This window comes from Balearica regulorum, chromosome 8 (genome assembly GCF_011004875.1).
Source record: "Balearica regulorum gibbericeps isolate bBalReg1 chromosome 8, bBalReg1.pri, whole genome shotgun sequence".
NCBI lineage: Eukaryota > Metazoa > Chordata > Aves > Gruiformes > Gruidae > Balearica > Balearica regulorum.
Genome location: NC_046191.1, coordinates 27,811,746 through 27,834,923, shown reverse-complemented (window position 1 = coordinate 27,834,923; position 23,178 = coordinate 27,811,746). Strand labels below are relative to the sequence as shown.

Below are 23,178 nucleotides of genomic sequence, written 5' to 3'. Positions count from 1 at the left end.
CCCAGAGAAGTGAAATGCAACATTTGTTCGAGTTGGTAGTAACATCCAGAGACAGAAGTCCAAGCCCCCTACTCAGTAAAGTCATTTGTGTTTAAGGCACTCTGCAAAACCAGCTTTCCTCTTCTCCTCCTTCCGATTTTCCCCACGCGGCAGCAGAATACCTGGTTTGGTCTTTTCTCCATAGCAACACCCACACGTCCTGGCTTTTCTCACCATCTCCGGGAATTGGCAACAGCAAATCCAGCAGGAGCCGAACGGAGAAATGCCGGGAGACTCAGTCAATAAATACGGACGGGCACGGGAGGGAGCACAGCGCCTGGGGAGGGGGCACAGGGGCTTCGAGCTTCTGCAGGAAGGCAATGAGCATGGGGTGTCCTCCCTGCAGGCACCAATGTGATTCCCCTTCCTTTCTCCCCTGCCCGGCTCCGAAAGGGGATGGGAACGCGGGTGCCGTGAGCATCCCTCCCCAGTGATGCTCCCGAACACAGGGCAGCACCCCAAAACGCAGGGGGCTGGGCGGGGGGGGACCCAGCTGCCCCTGTCATGCAGCAGAAATGACCCCCCCGACTTCCAGCCATCAATAAATACCAATAAATAACTTAAATAAACCTTAAATAAATAATAATAAATAAATAAATAAGTGACCCAAGGATGGGGACAGAGGGGAAGGGGCACCCCGAGGCTCAGGGCACGGGGGAAGCACACAGGTGGGCAATTCTGTGACCCGCCCCTCCCTGAGATAACGGGATGCTAATACAAAAGGGGGGCATGAGGAAGGGCTCCCACTCAGGGTCCCCATCAATATGGCTGTGGGGCACGGGGACGTGAGCTGAACCTGGTCTCAACGTGGGAGCTCTCACGCACCGTCTGTCTCCCTCCCTCCCTTCCCTCGAGCATCGCGAGCCCTGCACCCGGGCTCCACTGGTCACTGCTACCAAACTCGGGGAGATGCTCATCCAGCACCTCCATCCGAGAGCGAACACACACCTTTTGCAAAATGCCTGCAAATTTTTGCAAACGTTGTTTGCAAGTTTTTTTTGCAAACAATTTTTGCAAACTTTTTTTTTTTTTTTTAAAAAGTGGGGAAACGCCCACAAAGAAAACCCATGCATCAAACTGAGTTAAGCGCATCAAATCCAGCCATCAGAGAAGGAGCGGGCACGGAAGCCTGGCAGCAGCCCAAAGGGGTGAACACAGGCACGGCCCTAGGGCTCAGCCGGAGCCTGCCTGCAGGCTGGGGCAGCCCTGGGAGCTCAGGCACACGGCTGCGGCCAGGCACCGAGCCCAACACCGGCACCAGGCAGCACCGAGCCAGAGAAGCTGCAGACACACACGCACAGAAATGGCGGCCACTGTTGTCTTGGCGGACGATGTGCTGAGGCTCTGGCTGGCCAGCACATCCCAAAAGATGGCAATGAATTCAACAGCATCCCCGCTCTCCCAGCCGGCTGGCACCTTGGCAGTGCCATAGCAGCTCCCCAGGCTGACAGCCAGCACGCAGTTCCCGAGCACATCCCCGGCCCTTCCCTGCAGGTTTTGGGGAGCTGGTTCACACAGCCCCTCTGGATGCAGCATCCTCTGCTGGCCAGGAGCCCACTACGGGGCAACCCGTTTTGTTGGGGAGCCCCTTCCTCTGGATTTTTAGCTCTAGTGCTGCCAGATACATTTCTGTCCCACTGGGTCAAAAATAGGCATCATCTGCCTTATTTCAAACCGAAAGGTACTTACCCCTCCTCCTTCCCCCAAATCTTAAGGAAAATTGTATTTAAAGTTTCTAACTCCCTTCCAAAGGCTTTTTGAACAATGAAACACCAGTGATGGCAAAAGCTGCCGTCGATCACGAACCAGGACAAAACCATGGGCAGAGTCTCACAAGAGTGGGACATCTTCCCGTGCCAGCAAGCTCCCAGTAAAAGCTTTGCTCCAGAAAACGCAGCAAACCAAAGCTCAGAGCCCCTTGTCCCTCCAAACCTTTCCCACAAGGCTGTAGCCCCCAGCAAAACCCAGACGTAGGCACTGAAAGCAGCAGGTTCCCAGCCTACCCGTGAGGCCGAGCGGGAGGAGCAGGACCGCCGGCCCCAACACGGGGAAGTGTGCGTCGAGGCATCAAAATGCAATGCTCCCAAAAGAAAAAAAATGAAATAAAGAATCGAATCAGCAGCAGACACTGCTGAGAATAATAAGTAGCATGGGGATTTCACAGGGATTTTTGGTCTAAGATGCCTGGGGAGCCCCTTTGCCACTGGGGATGGGGGTGCACATCCCGCCCTGGAAAAGCACAAGCCGTGGCAGAAGCTTTGCAGGAGCTCGGCCGCGCTGAGGAGCAATGTCACAGGGATGTGCCAGCACACTCAGGGGAGCAAAGCAGCGCTGGGCTGGTCGTCCCGATAGCCAGGCTAAGGGCAACACTGCCAATGCCACAGGAAAGGCTTTGCACCGAAGTGCCGAACACGACAGCTCCTCCCGGGATCTCCTGGCAGTGGGACAGAAGATGAGACCCTCCCAGCAGGAATCACCCACATTCCCAGGGCAACACAAAACTGCCGTGGCACGAAGGCAGGGGCCTGAGAGGGGGGAGCCACAGAGCTCACACTGGGGCAGAGGACAGAGCAGAGAAAGCAGCAAAAGCCGTAACGATCTGCCCAGGAGTGACGGGGCCCGGGGCGCTGGCAGCGCAGCCACGGCTTTCGCCTCTGCCGCAACGCCAGGGTGAAATGTTGGGAATCGCAGGTCACAGCACCAGCACCAACACCACCCCATGGACCAGACGATGCTAGTGATCCAGGCAGCCAAGAGAGCTTGGGGGCGAGGAGAGCCAAGGGCAAGGAGAAAGGCAAATGAAACCCCCTGTTATTACCCAAGCAGCACGCTCGCCTCCTCCTTCCCAGGCAAACCCATGCCTGCCCTGCGCAGCCTCTGCTCACATCCCTGCCTCCAACCCACGCAGAGGAGACCCCCATCCCTGCAAAGCCTGGGGAGTTATAACAAGGCACGCCATCCCCTCCCTGCCAGCACCCTCGCCTGTATCTACCCTGCTCCCTGGGTGGCTGAGGAGGAGGAGGGTCTCCACATAAGCCAGCATTCACGTGGAAAATGAGGAAGCACCCAACTTTTCACAAGGGACTTGGGTCTGCAGTGCGTGCGAGTCCCAGGGTACCTCCAGGCTGGTTTGGGTAACCCACGGTCAGCGAGGACCTGCTCACCCTGGGCTGGGTGAACAGGCTCTCGATTTCTCACTCGGCTCAGAATCGGTTTTGCTTCCATGAAGGAAGGGCCGGTGGGATTTTGGGGAGGGGAAGATTGAAGAACTGCAAAGATTTAGTGCACCTTAAAACAAAAGGACATCTAACCTGCCCTTAGATCTCACTCCAAGACGGAAAAGAGCTATGGCATCTCCTACACTCACAACTACTCCAAACACACCCAGATGCATGCAAAACATCCCGCTTCCCCTCGGCTGCGGAAAATCCCTCCCAGGCAGCGGTGACAGCCAGTGCTGGGCTCCGGATCAGCACCCCGGTGCTGCCAGCTCCCACTCCGCTCCCAGGCCCACCCGCCCAGTCCCAGCGGACAGGGCGAGGGGTCGATTATCAATCCAAAATGCATAGGTATAGACACTGCGGGGAGACCCGCATCCCGGCAGGAAGGGACACCGCAGGACCCTCCGCGTCCAGCAGGCACGGTCTCCGCTTCTACCTCCAGTTGGGTGGAAAGCAGCATTTGCCACAGGCACGGTTCAATCGCACTCACGCTCCTTGCATTGCCCTGCAAGGAAAGATGAGTCGTTTAGGTCAGACAGCCTCTTTGCCAGCCACAAGCCCCTAGAAATACTCGATTCCGCTTCCTGGGAAATCCTCCAGCTCAGTGATCCTTCTTCCGCGCCTCCGCGCCGGCCAGGCTCTCTTTCTGACTAAGGAGGAGCCACAATTCCAACCACGGCTACAAAGGCAGAAGAACCCAAGAGGTCTGCTTTGGCTCAGAAACCCCGTTCATTTGTCGCAGGTCGGCAGCACGCAGGTCCTCACACGCACGCCCCGGCGCTGCTCTACTTGGGAGGTATCACGACTATAGGCTGGCCTCGCTTGGGTCTCCACATGAGGACTTGGGCATCGTTGGCGTTGGGTTTCACTAGTGCGTTTGGTGGGATGGGCTCCATCCTGCTGAGGATCCGGGGCTGTTCCTGCTGAGTCCTTCCCACCAGCCGTGCCCGCTGCCCCAGCAGCTGCATGGGATCGACCTCAATGTCCACTCGCATCCTCCACTTTATAGTCTGCAAGATGATCTTTTCCTTGGTGGTGGTGTTCATGGCCACCAGCCACGTGGTAAAGCTCTGGTCCCTTTTAATCCTGGTCAGCAGCGGCACATTACTGTTGCTCACAGGGACAGCCCACGTCACGCTGGGGTAGAAATTGTCATTCATGCTCACTGAGAACCTGGAGATCTTGTTAGTGGGCCCGACCAGGGTCACGGTTTCTGTGGTGTTTCCGTACCAGGGGTAGCTCACGCCATCTGAATCGCTGATGGCTTTTACTCTTCCTTCTCGCAGGTCGGGTAGCTCCCAGCTTGACCTAGCAAACAGGAAGAGAAAGGCCAGGTTAGCAGGGAAACAACAGCGACAGCACCTAGCAAAGGACAGGGAAGGAGGGACAGGGCGGCAAGCAGCTCGGGGACCTCTCCACACCTGCAGCAAGCCCTCAAGAACAAATTCGGCTTCAGATTCTTTGCCAAGCCAGTCATGGCTAGCTGAAACCTTTGTTCTGCCAGCAAAGCACTCTTTTAACTAACCTGCAATCAAACCAACTGGGCCAAAACTCATTGGCGAGTCTCTCTGGGGTCACTCTCTCCTTAATCGGCTCCTGCTCTGGAGGAGAGCGGCCTTCCCCATCCGCCAGCTGCAGCACCGTGACCACGGCACTGGCCAAGCCCATCAGCAGCCCCCTCCTGTGATAAAACTCTCTGAATTTTATGCCACTAAATACGCGCATCTGCACAGAGATACGTACAGTAATTAAATACCACAATCATGCCTGCCGCTGGCACAATGAAATCCCTGCAATATGGTTGAGGGGGGGAGGGGGGAACTCCAGCCAAAATCTTGGCTGCCAACCATGTCAGCAACACCACGCGGCTACGGCAAGGGAGACGATTGCCACGTGGCAATTACGAGCGGGGAGCTTCGGTGAAACTTCCTGCTGAGTCCGAGCTCCGGCTTCAAACGCATTTGGGTTCTGAAGCTGCCTGCGAGCGGCTGGGGACACCCGGCTGCCATCTCCCCGATGAGTCATGACCTCTGCTCGCTCCAACATCCCCAAGCGCACCGGTGTCATGTGCAAACGAATGCGCCATGATTCAAGGACGCGGGCAGGCAGCACGAGGACCTGCTGCTCCCCCGGTGCCCACGCACACCATCCTGCTTGCTGCCCCGCACCAGCAGCCCACCGGCGGGCTGCAGAACAGACCCCTCCGGCCATCCCAGCCCCCTTTCACATCACCCCTTTCAAACGGCGGAAGATGCAGCGACAGAGCCAACAGCTTTGCCCCTCGGCGTCCTCCCGAGCCACCCGCACTCCCAGCCTTGGGAAAAGCTGGTTCCTAGCAGCCATTTCTGCCCAGCACGGCAACGCTTCTCCCTTTCGACACAAGCCAAGGGGGCAAATCCCCCAGCACCGCCCGCGCTCACGACCCAGCCCCAGAAGAAATGCCACTCGACGGGACGGCGGCCGCAGAGCCCTCAAACGAGCGAGCTTCAGGCCACCCGGCTGGCGCGGGAGGACGAGAGGCGCAGGCGCTGCCCGGGCAGGGGCGGCTGCGGGGTCAGGTCTGCAGGGAGCGGGGACGGTGCCAGGAGCGGGCGCTGGGGTGCGGGTGACACCCGGGCACAGCTGCAGGTGCAGACACGGGCGCAACGCCCGGTGCCGGGGTGCCCGTGCCGTGTACCCACCGCGGGGCCTCCGCGCCACGGTCCCCGCTCCCGCCCCAGCGCAGCCGGGGGGGTGCAGTGCCGGGTCCCGTGTGTCCCCCCCCGTCCCCACGCCGGGGTGCCGGTGCTCACACGCCGAGGTCGCTGTAGGTGTTGTAGAACTCCATGTGGTTGCAGGCCTGGATCCAGCCCACCACCCAGGTGTGCCGCCGGGCGATGGGCGGCATGAGGACGCGGGCCGAGGCGCGGAAGTAGGGCGTGCGGTACCGCAGCACCACTGGCGAGCTCTCCTCGATGGCGGTGGCCGCCGGCTCGATGGTGGCCGACACGTCCGACACCACGATCTGCTCCCGACGCACCCGCGCCTTGCAGGCCACGCTCTGCAGGCACCCCATCGCCGCCGCCGCCGCCGCCGAGCCGTCGTCACCCGCCGCCGCCGAGCCGCGGGGCCGGGGGGGGGGGCCCGTCCCCCCGCCGCCGTTCGCCCGCCGCGCATCGCCGCCCGCGCACCGGCGCCCGCACCGGCGCCGGCAGGGCGAAGGCGCCGCCGCCGCCGCGCCTCTTGCGGCCCTCGTCGGCTGCCGTACGCCGGCCGGGGCGGGCACGTGCGCGGGGAGGGCGGGGCGAGCCCGTGGATCGCCGCCCCCGGGGCGCGGCGGGAAGGAGGATGGGGACCTCCCCGCTGCTAGGGGGCGTCGCAGCCCCGCCCCGGGGTGTCCTGGCTCCATGGCAACCGGCTGCGTCACGGGAGGCGGCGGAAGAGGAAGCGGGGCCGCGCCGGGGCCGCTGGTACCGGGGGAGCCGGGGTGCGGGGGAGCGCGGGAGCGCCCTTGGGGGGGGAGTCCCGAGGACACACCGGGAAGGGGGACTTGGGACCCGGCGGTGCAGTAGCGGGAGGCGGGGGTGCCGGGCAGGGTGCGGGGACAAGGCAGCGGGGCCCGCGGCAGGTTGCGGTGCGGGGGGGGGGAGAAGCAGGGCAAGGGGTGACGGGGGCGCTCCTGGGCGGCTCGCCCGGGTCCCGGTGCCAGAGCAGGGCCGGCGAGCGGCCCCCACCTCTCCCAGGCCGGCTCCTCTCGCCATGCCGAGCCCCCGGAGCAGCCGCGAGCGACGCGCCGGCAGCAGCGGCCGCCCGGAGTTCCTGTCCCTCGTGAGCCAGCGCAGCCCCGGCCCCCCGGACAGCCCGTCACGCCGCAAGGAGTCGGGCAGCTCGGCGGCAGCCCCGCTGCCCGAGGAGGACTGCATGAAGCTGAACCCCTCCTTCCTGGGCATCGCCCTCAGCTCCCTGCTCGCCATCGACCTCTGGGCCTCCAAGCGCCTGGGCGTCTGCGCCGGAGAGGGCTCGGCCTGGGGCAGCGCACGTCCCCTCATGAAGGTCATCGAGGTTTCGGGGCACGGCATCCCCTGGCTGCTGGGCACCATCTACGGGCTCTACCAGAGCGACAGCTTAGCGGCCAGGGAGGTGCTGCTCAACCTGCTCTTCGGTGAGGCTGGGGGCTCACCGGAGGGCTCGGCAAGCAGGGGCTGGCTGGAGCCGAGAGGGGAGGATGGGACCTGAAGGACGGGGCAAAGCTGAGTAAATCTCTGCCTCCTATAGCCCCGAGGGAGCCAGGTGATTTTGAGTAACTGGTACAGGCTCATCTAGGGTGCCACGTATGAGAGAGAGAAGCCCTGCAGCTAGAGGATGTGGTGGCATGGGTATGGTTTATCTGTTGTGGCCGCAATCACACACTGCGAAACTCCTGACAGCTAAACTGCTCCTGCAGTTGCACAAAAACTTTCAGGGAACTGAACCATTTTTTAGATCTTCACCCTCTCAGAACAGCGCATTTCAGGTGCAGCTGCCTACTGTTGAGACACCAGCCCTTTTCCTGTAAAGCTATTCTGGGACACAGATGTCTGCTCCCTGCAGGCAGTAGCTGCACGGATTGATCCATATCAGCCAGTGAGGAAACTCGCTGTACGGCATGCATTGTAATTTAATGTGGTGTAATATTCCCCCCCTAGCATTCTGTTCTATTAGGTATATTTAGAGTCTTCATTTTTCCTCATTTAGAAACTGTAGTAGCTCCAGAGCAACAGACCTTTTCAGGTTTCTAGTTCTTACTCTGTTATTAAGTTGCAAATCACTGGTATCTCACACATCATTTGAATTGAAATTTGTTTGGTGGGAAGCATATAGTTTTGTACATCTTTTTCATCTAGCAGCACATGGTTAAATTAGTCTCACAGCAGAGCTGTGGAAAGGGACCAGGAGGCCTCCAGCCTGACCTCTGCTCCGAGGAGGTCTGTCCCAGCACCAGAGCTTTGTCCAGCCCTCATCGCTCTGGGCCAGAGCCACCCACCTCTCCGGGGCCCTATCGCAGGGTTGCAGCACCCTTGCGGGGAAGGACTGTTCCCTAGTGTCCAAGCTGAATCTCCCAAATGATATGGAAAAAGAGAAAAAGCAACTGAATTAGGTTTACCTGGGGCGGGGGGGGGGCAGGGGGGCGGAATATTTGTTCTTAAATGATTAACCAAAGGGAATGAACTGAAGTGACTAAAAGATTTGGTGTCCAGAAACAAGCCTTAAGACAAGCAGAAGTCAGGCTCTCACAAGACCTCCTTGGAAGAAGTAGCCCTGACTGGGAGCTCTGCACTACCTGAGTTAACAGGGAGAGAGAACCCTCTATGCTACATGAGAAGCTGCTCTTGCCAAATACTGGCTGAACGCTTCTCAGAGGCACTTTGCCTCTGATTTCTACCGCAACAGCCTGTAGCTCTCTGGGGCCAAACCACCATTATTTAAATCATCCTTTATTCAGCTCTTGAAAACCAAAGCGCAGTTAACTTTCTGGCATTAATCCCCCTGGCAGCCGGGAGAAACCAGACCACAGGAGCCCTGGCAGTGCCACACAAGCTCGGGGCCCCTCATCCTGAGCCGTGGTTGAAGAGGGTTGATTATTCACCCAGTTGGTTTGACCCGCAGCCACAAGGGTAGGCAAAGCAATGCTGAGTCAGCACGGGCTGTCAGGGAGTTGCGGGGAATATTAATCCATATATTCCCTTCAGATTAAAGGTCAGTTTGAGCCCTGAGTCATGGCAGGATCAGATTTTGCACAGAAAAAAAAAGCCCTTGGGTGTGAGCTGGGCTAAGTCCTATTGCTGGCTGTGGTGGGAGGAGGGTCTGACGCTGCACAAGGGCTGCACGCAGCAGGAGTGGAGATTGAAGATGTGCTCACGCTGGAGAAGGCCAGGCACTGCGCGAGTGCCATACTCTCCCCACCTGGGCATCATAGATGTGGGAAATACTGCCTTCTCTGAGCAGGTTTTGGTAGCCAAGCACTTTCTTCTTAGCTAATGGCTTTGCTTTGATTCTTGCCTTATTTTCCATGAAGAAAGAAAAAAACACTGAAAAAACCAAACCTTGCTCACTCACTGTTACTGTCTCCTAGCATTGCTGCTGGATCTCGTGCTGGTGGCAGTGGTGAAAGGGCTTGTCAGGCGGCGGCGGCCCACCCACAACAAGATGGACATGTTCGTCACCATCTCAGTGGACAAGTACTCCTTTCCATCTGGCCACGCCACCAGAGCCGCCTTGGTCTGCCGCTTCGTTCTGCACCACCTGGTGCTTGCTGTCCCGCTGCGAGTCCTCATAGTTCTCTGGGCTCTCATCGTCGGCGTTTCAAGGGTCATGCTGGGCAGGCACAACGTGACGGACGTGCTCTGCGGTTTGCTGCTGGGCTACGCGCTGTACAGCGTGGTGGAGTACTGCTGGCTGTCCCCACTCAGAACGCCTGCCCTCTTTGCGCTCTGGAGCCATTGATGGCTGAGTCTCTCCCAAAGGATGAGGCATGCACAGGGAGGGGATACCTGGATTTGAACTCACATCCTAGACCCCATCTATCCAGCCAGGACTTCAACACTAGTGGTGCTGCAGGCTCCTGGGCCCACACTTAGATGTTTGGTGCTGTCTTGCCCTCCTGACGGGCAGTCAGGCAGGGCATGCACCGGCCAAGCAGCTGCACTGACTGACCTCCCGTGAAAAACCAGTCCCTGCAGAGCCCCGGGAGGGCTCAGCACATTCATCTGGCAGCTCACTGCTGATACTGTGAATCAGTGTGCCCTTGCTGGGCGCCTGTCGCATTAGGCCATGGTGTATGTGGTAGCTGTGGCTTTGCAGAGATTTGTCTGCAATTGCCCATGTATCTGTATGCTGTAAATAAATACACTGATCATGTTGCTGTTGTGAGCCTGCCCTGCACAGCCTGCTCCATAATGTCTGCCTGGAGGGGGCTCGCTGGGGTCTGTCTTCACATTTATAAAGAGCTCTGCCTTCCTAAGCAGCGTGTCTCTTTCCTATTGGTCTTGATTTAAGCACTGCACTGAGGCCAGACCTCCACCCACAAGGACAAAAGCACTTCACTCCCAGTACCATGGGGAAAGGATGGTGCAACTCGGGGTTTGGGCCATTCATGCCATCTCCAAGAGCGTGCCTAACCGGAGAAGCAGCTCCCAGCAGCAGCCTGCTGCTGAAGCCCTTGTGCAGAGCCTCACAGCTCCTTTTCCCCCTCCACAGGGTTCAGTCTCCCGGGGGGAACAGTGCACTCACAGCAATTCCTGTTTGTCAGCACATTACCAGCGCTGCTGACAGCACGCTGCAGAGCGAGCCCCTTCGCCCCAGCCCTGGCTAGCAGTACACCTCAGCCAGGCTGCTGGGCAGCCCCACGAGCTGAGCCTTACCTGCACCACTTGCAGCAAGGTGCTCTGCCAAGCACCACCACAGCTCCCCGTGCTCTGGGCAGGCTGGCTCTCCTACCCTGGCACTCTTGGTCCTGGCAGCCTTTTTTCCTAGAGGACTGTGTGTTCTTGGCAAGAGGCAACTGTGGTGAGCCTCTGGAATGAGATGGGGCTGGGGCTGAGCAGAAAAGCACAAAGATCCACATCAAGAGGGACCACAGCCAGGCAGAAGGAGCTCTGGACTGAGCTTAAATGGTGCTCCTGGCACGTAGGTGGGGACAATTGGTTCCAGGTGAGGCTCCTCATGGCCATGAAGGTCTGTTAGTGTGCTCGCACCCTGGAAAGCACAGATGAAGTCATATTAAAACCAGGCAGTGTTTAAGTGTGCTGTTCCTCTGGGCGAAGTGTGCAGGAGCAGCCTGAGGGCTGCTGATACAAGCACCCCATCTCTGTCTGTCACCCACCGTCCCTGACGAGGTTCCCCCAGAACTGAGCCCTGACCCACCAGCATGGTGAGCCAGTTAAGCTGCCAGCTGTGGGTTTGCACTCCAGTGACCCAAAAAAAAATAATCCCCTGGGTTGCATTGCATGCCTGGCAGCCAGCTGGGCCAGTCCGGCATATGCACAGCAGCACCTGGCCACTCCAGCCAGCTCTTCTGCCCCAAGGCAAAGATGAGATCTGTGGTGACTGTGGGATCACAGGCAGGTGGCACATTCTGCTGTGGTCAGGGTTTGGGGCAATCAGGGCTTGTTGAGCAGTGCCAAAATATCTTAGCTCTACTTTCTCCCAAACACGGGATGCTTTTTGTCCAAGCGGTTCTTACAGCCATTGGGGTCTTCCTCTCCAGGCCACAGAGGAGCACGGCAGCAACTCTGTGCACCTGTGGCTTGTTCCCACACGCATGTGCTGCCAAAAGTTGCTCCCACCTCACTTGCAAGACCCTCCATGAGCTGCTTGGTGGCACCCGCCATCACCAGTGCATAGCCCTGCTGGGTCACAGGCTGCTCTGCCGCCCTCTCACCTCTGCTCTGCTTCTCCCCACCTCCACCAGTGAGACCTTTGGTCTCCTCTTGTGCTTGTGCTTATGCTTATCACCGCTCCTCTGAGCACGGGTGCCAGCCCGCTGATAGGAAGGAGGACATGGGTGCTTTCTGCTCAGCTTGTCCCACAGCACCTCTGCCTGCTGTGAAAGCCCAGAGCAGACGTGTCTGTCTGTATTGCCCACCATGCTGTCTGTCCTGGGTGCTCACTGGGCACAAAGGACCATGGCTTTCCCGCAGATACCGACAAGCCGATCCTGACAAAAATGCCATGGCTTGACCCTGGCTCACTCCCGCGGTCCCCTGTGACTGCCGGCACAGTTTGGCCAGGCCATGAGCCCAAGCACAGTGGGGGCAAAGTCCAGGGCTGTGCAATCTCTTGTAGCTGCCGAGGGAGAAGGGCGAATTTGAAGGCAACCTACAGTGAGGTTTCATAGCACAGCCGTGGGGTTGAGAGCTGGGAGAAGTTCACTGTACATGTCGCCCTTGAGCAGTCCCTGCAGAGTTTGCAAAAGAGCCAGAAGCCAGCTGAGAGAGTAGCAGGGAGGGTAGCACTGCCAGTGCTGCCTCCTTGCCATCCCCGCGCTGATCCCTCTGCCTGGTAAGAGATGCTTTTGATGCTTTCCAACAGGTAGGCACAAAGTGTGGGTTGGCAGCACGGCGCCTCTGCCCCAGGTGGAGATCAGCCCTTGCCAACAGCGAGGGACAGAAAGAGCTTTATTGGACTTATTGCAAACATACTGAGAATTTTAGAAGGTTAAAACCATTTCAGCTGCAAAGCCTGGCCCCTCTGCAGACCTGTGCCTCGCTCAGCTCCTGGTCGAAGCTCCCTGGACATAGGGGAGCAAATTTCCCCTGCAGCCCCCAGATTGTCCAAGTGTGCCGGGACCCAGCGGTGTCCTCCTGAGCCACCTGGTCTGTGCCTCCTGCTGCCAGGGACAGCCTTTTCCTAACCCGTCCCACCACCCCGGCACCAGCAATACCCCAGCAGCGCAGTGCTCCTCACACTGGGGTCCCGCTGACCCCGGGACTCCAATGGTCCAGGAGCAAGCCACAGCTATGGGGACACTGTGCCGACATGTCCAGCCCAGCGGCACAGAGGATGATCCGGATAACCGGGCGATGCCGGGTGCCACTGGAGCAGCCATGTGTGCTCCCAGGTACCAGCATAAACAGGGCTGGGCTGATCCGGATAACCTGAGCCGCAAACGGTCAGGGCAGTGTTTGTTTACCCAGAGTGCATGCCACAGCGACCGGCTGCGTCTCTGCCTCTCCTGCACCCCCATGTCCCCACACTGTCCCCACACGGGGGTTGCCTGGGACGGCTCCTTTCCCCACCATCCAAGGCTGCAGCGAGAGCTGTTGCCAGAAAAGCGGACCAGCGGGGAGGTGGCTTCCCCTTCCCAGCCCGTGGGAGGAGTGACAGAGGGGGGGAGGTCCCGCTCGCCGCCGCCATGCACCATAAAACCAGGCCTCCATCTGGTGTCATGGCTCAGGGCAACCCGGAGAGACTTCTGTGTGGCTCCCTGCCTGCAACCGGCCTTTCTCGGGCTGCCGCTTCCGCAGCTGCAGGTCGGTTGAGGGCGTCCGCGCCGGCTGTCGGCACACAGCAGACACCGGGGCGGCACGGCAGACATCTCCCGGGAGAAGGGAGAGGGTGAAGGGCAAAGGGCAGGCAGAGGGGCTGTTGCCCACTCGGGAGGGAGCCATCGGTAGCCGAGGCAGAGCACGGCACTCTGGCACGCCTCCATCGCCGGGACTCGGCGTGGGCAGGGAGATTTTGAGGCTGCCTGGCACTCGGTAGCATTTCTCCGCGTGGCATCCAGAGACAACACCATGGTGGTGCAAAACCCCAGCACCGGCCAGGTCCCTGCCGGAGAAGGAATAGCAGTTGCCTTGCAGCCCCAGACAAACTTTTGGGGAGTTGCCTCTCAGCTTGGGACTTCTTTGGTGCACAGGGCCAAAATTTTGCACCACTGCTGCCCTCACTGCTCATCCCTGCTCTCCAGCACTGTCCCCAGGCAGAGACACTGCGGTGGGCAGCATGGCAAAGAAGGTGGCCATCATCGGAGGGGGCAGCAGCGGGCTGTGCGCCATCAAAGCCTGCCTGCAAGAAGGGCTGGAGCCCGTCTGCTTCGAGAGGACCGGGGACATCGGAGGGCTCTGGAGGTTTGAGGTAATCCCTGCGAGCCACACATCCTGCTGGGGCACAGCACCGCAGCAGCCGGGGATCAGCGGTGGTGGCCAGCAGGGTGGCACGCAGCTGGCCACAGCGGGGTCCTGGGGAGGACGCTGAGGGCAGGGGCTCCACACAAAGGGCCACCACATCAGCCCCAGCAACTCCTCCCCATCGCTGCCACCTGTGCCAGCACCGAGCCATGCCCCACTCCCGCAGGAGCGCCCCGAGGAGGGCCGCGCCAGCATCTACCGCTCCGTCATCATCAACACCTCCAAGGAGATGATGTGCTTCAGCGACTTCCCCATCCCCGAGGACTTCCCCAACTACATGCACAACTCCAAGATCATGGAGTATTTCCGCATGTACGCCCGGCACTTTGACCTGCTCCGCCACATCCGCTTTAGGGTGAGAGCCGGGGGGGGCTGGGGGGCCGGGGGCAGCGGGGCCGGGGGGGGTGCTGGGAGCCTGACGCCCGCTGCCATCCTGCACCCAGACCAGCGTGTGCCGTGTGTCCAAGCGCCCTGATTTCGCCACCACGGGCCAGTGGGAGGTGGTGACGGAGAGCGAGGGGAAGCAGGAGGAGGCCGTCTTCGACGCTGTGCTGGTGTGCACCGGGCACCACACCGAAGCACACCTCCCGCTGAGCACCTTCCCAGGTACTGCCTCACACCCTAGTGCAAGGAGAGACCACAGAAAGCTCGGCCATGGGAGCCCCTGTTCTCCCTGCTGCTCTTCCTCCTGGCCTCAGTGTTTCCCTGCCTTGCTTTGACTCAGGGTCACGCTCCCCAGGAGGGGTCTGGTGGGCCAGGGAGGGTCCCCACTTCAGTTTTTTGGGAGGTGACCCTCCAGGCCAGCACCAGGAAGCCAAGCATCCCTCCTCCCCACCTGCAGGCATTGAGAAGTTCAAGGGCCACTACCTCCACAGCCGAGACTACAAGGATGCCCAGATTTTCACGGACAAGAGGGTTGTTGTCATTGGGATTGGGAATTCGGGGTCAGACCTGGCCGTGGAGATCAGCCAAACGGCCAAGCAGGTGAGCAGCAGGAGCAGGGTCCCGGTCAGCAGGGCAGCCCCCCGTGGGACACTGCCAGCTCCACGAGGACACCAGGACCAAGGCGCTGGTACGGCCGCCGCTCCGTCCTGGCACTCACTGCATTCGGCAGGGCCTGCACCCGGCAATCCCAGTTGCCAGGCAGCAGTGGCAGCCAAGACTCAATCCCATAAGTATACCCCGATTTCCATTCCCAAGCCCTGGGCTGGGGCTGCCTCTGTGGCTCTTCCCTACCTCTCCCTGCCAGGTGCCCACCCCTGGATCCCTCTGCCCTCTGGGTCTTCACCCAGCACCCAGGCACCGTGAAAAGGAGCAATCCCAGGGCAAGGACGTGCCCCCCCCTTGGGCAGCCTCCCAGCAACATCACAGCCTTCAGGACATGATGCTTCTTTCCTCACCCAGGTCTTCCTTAGCACCCGCCGGGGTGCGTGGATCCTCAACCGTGTTGGAAAAAAGGGCTATCCCATCGACACCATCTTCACCACGCGCATGAAGACGTTCCTGAAGAACCTGCTGAGCACATCCATGGTGAGCGACTTCGCAGAGAAGGAGCTGAACGCGAGGTTTGACCACTCGCACTATGGCCTGAAGCCAAACCACAGGTACCAGCAAAAGCTCCCCCCGCCCAGGAGAGGACCCCTCAGCTCCCTCCATGTCCAGCCCTGCTTGGCCATTCCCATACTCCCTGTGTCCAGGCTGGGGCTGAGGCACAAGCCCTGAAAACCCACTTAAAAGTTGTGGTGTGCCCAGGCAGTGCTTGAGGGAGCCACCACTGCCCCTTCTGGGGACCCCTGGTGACACCAGTGCAGTAGCAGCAGCTGAGCATGCCTGGGGGGCCAGCCCCAGTGGTGATGAGCATCCTCAGGGCTGAGCATCCCTGGGGACGAGCATCCTCAGAGCAGGGAGCAGTGGCTGGAGCAGGACACAGAGCAGAGACTCTACCCCAGCACCCTGACGGCTGCTTGTGCCTTCCAGGGTCATTGACCAGCACCCGACCGTCAACGACGACCTGCCCAACCGCATCATTTCAGGCAGGGTGCGGGTGAAGCCAAACGTCCAGGAGTTCACGGAGACATCTGCCATCTTTGAGGACGGCACCAAGGAAGATATTGACGCCGTGGTCTTTGCCACAGGATACAGCTTCTCCTTCCCCTTCCTCGAGGGCTGTGTGAAGGTGGTGGAGAACCAGATCTCCCTCTACCAATTCATGTTCCCCCCCACCATGGAGAAGCCGACGCTGGCTTTCATCGGCCTCATCCAGCCTCTTGGTGCCATCATGCCCATCTCTGAGCTCCAGTGTCGCTGGGCTACCCGTGTCTTCAAGGGTAAGCAAGGCAAACATCCCCTGTGGCAGCAGCCTGAGCCTGCACCCCTGGCATTGGGGCAGATGGTGCCCAGCCACTTTTGGGAGGCAGCAGTCAGCTGTGCCATCCTGGTCACGGGCAATGGCATGGCTGCCTTGCAGCCATCGTGGTGAGCAGCGCAGGGACTTCTGTACCCTGAGCCCCATGGGCTGCTCCTTTCCTATCCTGAGGAGCTTGGACACGCCTCAGATGCCAGACTGCCCGCCACGGTGGTGCTGGCACGGGCACAGCACCCAGGCAAGGGCAGCACCGCAGCCGCCACTGTTGCCGGTGGGGTGCAGCACCCCCATGCTGTGGCTCATCTTCCCTAGGGCTGAACAAGCTGCCCCCACGGCACGACATGGAGGCTGACATCAAGCAGAAGAAAGAAGCGATGGCGAAGCGGTAAGACGTCCCTGGGAACAGAGAAGGGGCTGGTTTGGGCATGGCTGCTCGTGGGCACCTGTCCGGTCCTGTGGCTGCATCTCAACACATTTGGCTGTGCCAACAGACAGCAGGGATGCACTTGACCATATTACCCCCACCCCACTGATCCGTCCCAATGGGGATCCATCCAATACCACCTCGCTGGTGCGCGGGGCACCTGCCAGCTTTGCCGCCAGCACCCACCTGCCCTCCCTGCCCGCAGGTACGTGAAGAGCCAGCGGCACACCATCCAGGTGGATTACATCCCCTACATGGACGAGCTCGCCTGCCAGGTGGGGGTCAAGCCCAACCTGCTCACCCTCTTCCTCACCGACCCCAAGCTGGCGCTGGAGGTGGTCTTCGGGCCCTGCACGCCGTACCAGTACCGCCTGCGGGGCCCGGGCGAGTGGGCGGGCGCCAGGGAGGCCATCCTCACCCAGCGGCAGCGCATCATCAAGCCCCTGCAGACGCGACACGTGGAGAAGCACGCCTCGGCCCCCGCCATGTCCCTTGTCTTCAAGCTGGTTGGGACCGTGGCCATCCTCGCCGTCATTTTTGCTTACTTGTAGCTTACTTGGTACCTGCTTTTGCTGGTTTGCCCAGAGGGAAAGGAGGCTTTGTGGTGTGCTGGTGCGGCTGGCCGGCCACCCCCTGCCCCACTGCAGTCACACTGCAAGCTCGGGGTGCGTTGAGCCTCCCCAGCTGCTGAAATAATGCCTCTGCGCCTGCTCTGCACATCCTCCTGGGGAGCTGCCGATGGGAACGGACAAGGAAACCTGCTCACATGCAGGGTAAAATCCAGTCCCTCTTGGCCAGTGCTTTTGACCCAGCAGGGATGCACCGGCTTTCCTGTCACCTATAACCCAGCTGAGCCACCACTGGCTGCACTCACACAAGAGCTAAGCAGCAAAGGCATTACAGACTTCCTAACTGGATAAAAGTGTGTTAAACAGAGCCAGGCGTCTGTCCCGTTACTGACACCACCCCATCCCCTGCGTCCCAGGGGACATGCATGGGTTTGAGGTCGGCCTCGTGCCAGCGGCACAGCTCTAGCTCCGTGGCAGCACAGGGCATGCATGCACATGTGTGTATCCACAGCAAAACAGCCTCGCCCAGGGTGTGCACCACCAGAGCGGATCACGACTCAGTGCCACCCTTGTCACCTGCGGGCAGCCCCTCCGGAGGATGGCTGGGTGGGTTGGGGACCCGGAGCAGTGGCAGGGGGTCCTAGGTCCTGGCCACTACATGCCGAGGCCAGCAGAGCCGCTGGCCACCAGTGCTCTGAGCATCTCCCCTATTTTGTTTTCCATGCCTCGACCTGCCAAAATCTGGAGCACGGCCACATCTCAGCCCCCGCACCCAGGAAGTCCCAGGGCAGTGTTGGAATTGTTAAGCACTTACAGAAGCTAATGAGCCCCTTGCGGAAGGCGGGTGCAGGCAGGAGGTGTGGCATGGCAGTGGGGTGAACCTGTAGATCATGTCTGGAATACAAAATCTTGTGACATCCCAGCTGACCTTGGTTGCTCATGGGAAGCACAGGGACAGCCATCCCCAACCAAGCGGCACTGCGCATTCCCCCGGTGTGACCCACCAATCTCCGCATCCTCCTGAGTGTGTTTCACCCCTGGCTGAAGCTTCCTCAGCATCCCTGCCTCCACCCCACTGCGGGACATGGCTGCCCAGAAAGTAGCCATCATCGGTGCCGGTGCCTCTGGCCTGTGTGCCCTGAAATGCTGCCTGGATGAGGGGCTGGTACCCATCTGCTTTGAGAGGAGCAGGGACATCGGGGGGCTCTGGCGCTTCGAGGTAAGCCCTGTGCCGTGCCAGCCTGCCCCACAGCAGCAGCACTGATGGGATTGGGATGGGTTGTTGGCAGCTAAGGAAGTGCCACACCTCTGCTTTGCATGCATGCAGCAGATGGGTTTCCAAGGAAAATCGCAGGAAAGAAAAACTGCTGCAGCAGTGGCAGGTCCCCATGGTGCCAGCTTGCGTGCCGGTCACATGGGACCCATCTTCTTCCCAGCAGCAGGATGGACCCTACCCAAAGACCCTACCCCAGAGCTCGTGTCCCCAGCTCAGCCTTCCCCCTCCCATCCCTCCCTTCCCGGTCTCATCCATCCCTTCCCCTGCCACATTGCTCCTGGTCCCCTCCAGCCCTTTCCTACCCATCCTGGTCCCACCTGATCCTGCCGGCTGTCCCAGTCCCTGTCCTGCCCAGCCCTTCCCTGGAAGTCCCAGTTGTTCCTCTCCCTGCTTCTGTGCTGCTCACCCACGCAGAGGCACCAAACGCTGTCTCCTTTGTGCTTTGCCTCTCCCTGCCCTGGAGGGAAGCCCCAGAGCTCATTTCTGCCCCCCACTTAATGAGCCTGCTGACTTTTCCCCTGGGGACCCACCGACAAGAAGACAAGCCTTCCCACCATGCCCTGATACGCAGGTGGGAGAGCCCGGAGGGGACACACCTCACCACGCCAGTGTGGGGTTTGGGGTGGCTCGGTTACAGTCTGCCACTTCTGCTCATGGCGGGTCAGAAAAGGGGTTGGTGGAGCCGAGCCAGGGCAGCCACGGCACGGACCCGGTGAGCAGGAACGACCGCTTGGCCGGAAGCGCCGGAGCTGGCTCAGCAACTGGCGAGACCCGATGGGGCAACTGGGGCAATGGCACCACGGGCAGCTGTAGGAATGCACCTCTTCATCACGGCCAGGGGTGGGAGCAGGGAAACTGAGGCACAAGACTCCGCTGTCACCACTGTACGGCCCTCACCAACCCAGAGCTTCCTCTTACCTGTTTTGTGGCGTGAGCAGTCGCACCTGTGGGAGGGTGCAGGGATGGGTGTACGACCACCCATGGCTTAATCCTGCACCCACGGGCATGGGGAGGCACCAGGCAGGCAGCCCTGGAGTCCCTGTGCCAGCACCGAGCCGTGCCCCACTCCCGCAGGAGCGCCCCGAGGAGGGCCGCGCCAGCATCTACCGCTCCGTCATCATCAACACCTCCAAGGAGATGATGTGCTTCAGCGACTTCCCCATCCCCGAGGACTTCCCCAACTACATGCACAACTCCAAGATCATGGAGTATTTCCGCATGTACGCCCGGCACTTTGACCTGCTCCGCCACATCCGCTTTAGGGTGAGAGCCGGGGGGGGCTGGGGGGCCGGCGGCAGCAGGGCCGGGGGGGTGCTGGGAGCCTGACGCCCGCTGCCATCCTGCACCCAGACCAGCGTGTGCCGCGTGTCCAAGCGCCCTGATTTCGCCACCACGGGCCAGTGGGAGGTGGTGACGGAGAGCGAGGGGAAGCAGGAGGAGGCCGTCTTCGACGCCGTGCTGGTGTGCACCGGGCACCACACCGAGGCACACCTCCCGCTGAGCACCTTCCCAGGTACCATCCCGCGGGCTGCTCCCCTGCTCCCTGACACCCCTGGGAGCACCCTCCTCTTCGGCTCAGCCCCCACCATGCTCTGGCTGCTGCCAAAAATGCCTCCACAGGTTAATGCACAGGCGGGATTGCATGAGCTTGCTGCTATCCCACCCATCTTGCTGGTATGTCCTTGGTTGCTCTTGCTGTGCCATCAGTGCCTGACCAGGTGCCACCGCTGCCAGCTCACCTCTCCCACCAGACAGGCTCCCTGAGCTGCTGGCCACGCACCCGCTGGGCTCTCCGGCTCCCCGGCAAGGCTTGAAAGCTCGGTGCTGGCGGTGGCCTTCTCTGGGTGCCAGGCAAAAATTCCTGGAGGACTTTCAGCTGTGGAGAACTTCTTACCTGGGGACCAGGCTGGAGCACACCGCCACCAGGGTCTGGCAGGATGGCACAGACCCCGGCTGCTCCTCTGCCCATGGCGCCTGGCACTGGGCAGGAACCGCAGGAGGATTTTGGGATGGGAGCATGGAGGTCTCCAGTCCAAGCTCTGCTCCAAGCCAGGCCAGCCTCAAGGCCAGAGGAGGATGCTCAGGGCTGCACTGAGCATCTCCCAGGCTGGAGATGCCACCACTTCTCTGGGCTCCAGCCTGTTCCCAAAACACACCACCAGTCTGAGCGGGGGGACAGCCACCCCCTGCCCCATGCCCCTGCCCGGCACGGCTTCTCTGTCTCTTCCAGGGCTGGAAAAGTTTGAGGGCTGGTACCTGCACAGCCGGGACTACAAGAGCCCGCAGTCCTTTTCAGGGAAGCGGGTGGTCGTGATCGGCACCGGGAACTCAGGCATCGACATCGCAGTGGAGCTGAGCCACACAGCCAAACAGGTGTGCTGGGAGAGCCCCCGGGGCTGGGGTGCTTATTATTCGGACCCCGAGAGGCACTGAGGAACCCCCTGCCATCGCGTGGGCTCCCCTCCCTCCAGCACCCAGCCACGAGCACCCTGTCCCCTCTCGATGGGGGTGGCTGCTGTGGTCCCAGCAGCTGTGCCGGCACCTCTGCCCGAGGAGCATGGTGGGGTCCCAGGCCAGTCCTGAGGATGCTGCTACACCACCACCTTGCCTCTCCTTCCTCCCAGGTCTTCCTCAGCACCAAGCGTGGGACCTGGGTGCTGCACCGGGTGGCAGATGGTGGCTTCCCTTCCGACTTCTCCTACATCAGCCGCTTCATACAGCTCCTCCGCAGCCTGCTGCCCCACAACGCCAGCAGCTTTCTTGTGGAGAGGAAGCTGAACGCCCGCTTCAACCACGCACTCTACGGCCTCCAGCCCCGGCACCGGTGAGCACCCCGGCAGCACCCCGGGGACCTGCCCCAGCACTGCCCATCCCCCTGCCCGTCCCACTGCCCGGGCCCCACACGAGGTCTGTCTTGTGCCTTCCAGGATCTTTGACCAGCACCCGACCGTCAACGACGACCTGCCCAACCGCATCATTTCAGGCAGGGTGCTGGTGAAGCCAAACGTCCAGGAGTTCACGGAGACATCTGCCATCTTTGAGGACGGCACCAAGGAAGATATTGACGCCGTGGTCTTTGCCACAGGATACAGCTTCTCCTTCCCCTTCCTCGAGGGCTGTGTGAAGGTGGTGGAGAACCAGATCTCCCTCTACAAATTCATGTTCCCTGTCGACCTGGAGAAGCCGACACTGGCTTTCATCGGCCTCATCCAGCCTCTTGGTGCCATCATGCCCATCTCTGAGCTCCAGTGTCGCTGGGCCACCCGTGTCTTCAAGGGTAAGCGAGGCATGGTGGGGGAACACAGCGAGGCTCCCTTGGCCGCGGCAAGGCTGAGTCGTTCAGCTGGCGGCGTCCTCTCACACACTGTCTCCCTCCACTCACCTTTGTTGTCCTCCTTTTGCTTATTCATAGGGACAAAACCCAGCATTGCATTTTGCAAGGAGCCTTGTGCTCATCCTCTCTTGCGGGGGCCACTAACAGACCCCGTTGCCTGCAAACCACCTTCTCCCTCTCCTTTCCTGCTGTTACTTTCTCCATCTGTGCCTCCTGCTTTGCTCCTGCCGTGGTGGCACATCCCCAAACCCCCAAAGGCTTTTGTATGCAAGCAGAGGCCAAGCTGGGCTGCAGACCCAGCCAGACCATGGCAGAAGCACAGCCCTCCCTCCAGCCATGGCCTCCTCTTCCCCAGAGCTGCAGGACCTGCCACCATCTGCCGACATGCTGGCTGATGTCATGCAAACCAAGGAGAAAATGGCTGAGCGGTAAGGACCCTGCGCCGGCATCGCTCCTACCACCATTACCCCTGTGCCCACATGCCAAGCCCACCTGCCCTCCCTGCCCGCAGGTACGTGAAGAGCCAGCGGCACACCATCCAGGTGGATTACATCCCCTACATGGACGAGCTCGCCTGCCAGGTGGGGGTCAAGCCCAACCTGCTCACCCTCTTCCTCACCGACCCCAAGCTGGCGCTGGAGGTGGTCTTCGGGCCCTGCACGCCGTACCAGTACCGCCTGCGGGGCCCGGGCGAGTGGGCGGGCGCCAGGGAGGCCATCCTCACACAGCGGCAGCGCGTGGTCAGGGCCCTGCAAACCAGAGCTGGGGACCGTCCTCCTGCCTCCAGCAGCGTGCCCCACATCTTCAAGGTCTTCTTCAGCATCGGTTTGATTGTGGCCACCCTTGTCTATGTCTCGCTCTCTCCTTAACCAAAAACGAAGGAGACAGCGGGTCTTGCTGGCAATCTTTTTCCTTTCCTTTGGGCTTGGGTGTTTCTATAGCCTTGTGCTAGGTCTGCTGCCACGTCAGGAGGCACGGAGGGAGTCGGTTCCTTGAAGACACGGTCTGGTCCATCTCACTGTCCTGCTGTGCCGGGGCTCCGCAGGCCCTACCCACGGGCTGTCCGCGCAGAGTGGTGGGGAAACCGGGAACTCGCCTGGCCAGGGCGCCTCAGGAAAAGGGCAATAAAGCTTGTCCCCACACTGAGGGGACGAGGGACCATGCTGCGTGGTCCAGCTCCGGTGTCTGTCCTGCCTACGCAGGGCCTGGCCAGCCCACGGGCAGCACCCTGGCCACTTGCATCCCACCGCCGGCCTCCCCACCCCACAGCCAGCCTACTCACCGCCTAGCCAGCCAGCTCGGCT

General features: G+C 60.6%; 4 protein-coding genes across 8 annotated transcripts; 3 read left to right on the top strand and 1 right to left on the bottom strand.

The window, feature by feature from the left end:
- Positions 1-2,861: 2,861 nt before the first annotated feature.
- On the bottom strand, positions 2,862-6,488 carry FAM78B (family with sequence similarity 78 member B). The gene is made up of 2 exons (XM_075760253.1): positions 6,053-6,488; positions 2,862-4,568 (listed from the first exon to the last, which is right to left on the bottom strand). The coding sequence occupies exons 1-2, from the start codon at positions 6,313-6,315 to the stop codon at positions 4,046-4,048; spliced, it is 786 nt and encodes a 261-aa protein (XP_075616368.1). The 5' UTR covers positions 6,316-6,488; the 3' UTR covers positions 2,862-4,045.
- Positions 6,489-6,682: 194 nt separating this feature from the next.
- On the top strand, positions 6,683-9,756 carry PLPP6 (phospholipid phosphatase 6). 2 transcript variants are annotated; one of them, XM_075760254.1, is made up of 3 exons: positions 6,683-6,709; positions 6,983-7,401; positions 9,352-9,756. In XM_075760254.1, the coding sequence occupies exons 2-3, from the start codon at positions 6,999-7,001 to the stop codon at positions 9,720-9,722; spliced, it is 774 nt and encodes a 257-aa protein (XP_075616369.1). In that variant the 5' UTR covers positions 6,683-6,709; positions 6,983-6,998; the 3' UTR covers positions 9,723-9,756. The 2 variants fall into 2 exon arrangements, with proteins under 2 accessions (XP_075616369.1, XP_010296757.2); XM_010298455.2 differs by lacking the exon at positions 6,683-6,709 and having other exon boundaries at positions 6,836-7,401.
- Positions 9,757-12,022: 2,266 nt separating this feature from the next.
- LOC104629982 (flavin-containing monooxygenase 5) lies at positions 12,023-17,631 on the top strand. Of its 4 annotated transcripts, none has more exons than XM_075760251.1 (9): positions 12,023-12,278; positions 13,687-13,853; positions 14,073-14,261; positions 14,350-14,512; positions 14,748-14,890; positions 15,311-15,510; positions 15,884-16,233; positions 16,584-16,656; positions 16,901-17,631. In XM_075760251.1, the coding sequence occupies exons 2-9, from the start codon at positions 13,722-13,724 to the stop codon at positions 17,244-17,246; spliced, it is 1,596 nt and encodes a 531-aa protein (XP_075616366.1). In that variant the 5' UTR covers positions 12,023-12,278; positions 13,687-13,721; the 3' UTR covers positions 17,247-17,631. The 4 variants fall into 4 exon arrangements, with proteins under 4 accessions (XP_075616366.1, XP_075616367.1, XP_075616364.1 ...); XM_075760252.1 differs by having other exon boundaries at positions 12,053-12,278; positions 13,636-13,853; XM_075760249.1 differs by lacking the exon at positions 12,023-12,278 and adding an exon at positions 12,807-13,249 and having other exon boundaries at positions 13,636-13,853.
- A 512-nt stretch (positions 17,632-18,143) lies between these two features.
- Positions 18,144-22,988, top strand: LOC104635030 (flavin-containing monooxygenase 5-like). Its single transcript, XM_075760248.1, has 8 exons — positions 18,144-18,483; positions 19,615-19,803; positions 19,891-20,053; positions 20,771-20,913; positions 21,165-21,364; positions 21,468-21,817; positions 22,230-22,302; positions 22,386-22,988. Exons 1-8 carry the CDS (start codon positions 18,349-18,351, stop codon positions 22,741-22,743), a joined length of 1,611 nt encoding a protein of 536 aa, XP_075616363.1. The 5' UTR covers positions 18,144-18,348; the 3' UTR covers positions 22,744-22,988.
- The last annotated feature ends 190 nt before the right edge of the window (positions 22,989-23,178 follow it).

Bases quoted from the DNA above. Each gene is read 5' to 3' on its own strand.
- FAM78B (XM_075760253.1), bottom strand. From the start codon at position 6,315: ATGGGGTGCCTGCAGAGCGTGGCCTGCAAGGCGCGGGTGCGTCGGGAG. The intron at 4,569-6,052 runs GTGAGCACCGGC...CCTGTTTGCTAG, and splicing joins ACCTACAGCGACCTCGGCGT to GTCAAGCTGGGAGCTACCCG.
- PLPP6 (XM_075760254.1), top strand. From the start codon at position 6,999: ATGCCGAGCCCCCGGAGCAGCCGCGAGCGACGCGCCGGCAGCAGCGGC. The intron at 7,402-9,351 runs GTGAGGCTGGGG...ACTGTCTCCTAG, and splicing joins GCTGCTCAACCTGCTCTTCG to CATTGCTGCTGGATCTCGTG.
- LOC104629982 (XM_075760249.1), top strand. From the start codon at position 12,919: ATGCCACAGCGACCGGCTGCGTCTCTGCCTCTCCTGCACCCCCATGTC. The intron at 14,513-14,747 runs GTACTGCCTCAC...CCCCACCTGCAG, and splicing joins CCCGCTGAGCACCTTCCCAG to GCATTGAGAAGTTCAAGGGC. The intron at 16,657-16,900 runs GTAAGACGTCCC...CCCTGCCCGCAG, and splicing joins AAAGAAGCGATGGCGAAGCG to GTACGTGAAGAGCCAGCGGC.
- LOC104635030 (XM_075760248.1), top strand. From the start codon at position 18,349: ATGGCTGCCCAGAAAGTAGCCATCATCGGTGCCGGTGCCTCTGGCCTG. The intron at 21,365-21,467 runs GTGAGCACCCCG...TGTGCCTTCCAG, and splicing joins GGCCTCCAGCCCCGGCACCG to GATCTTTGACCAGCACCCGA. The intron at 21,818-22,229 runs GTAAGCGAGGCA...CCTCTTCCCCAG, and splicing joins GGCCACCCGTGTCTTCAAGG to AGCTGCAGGACCTGCCACCA.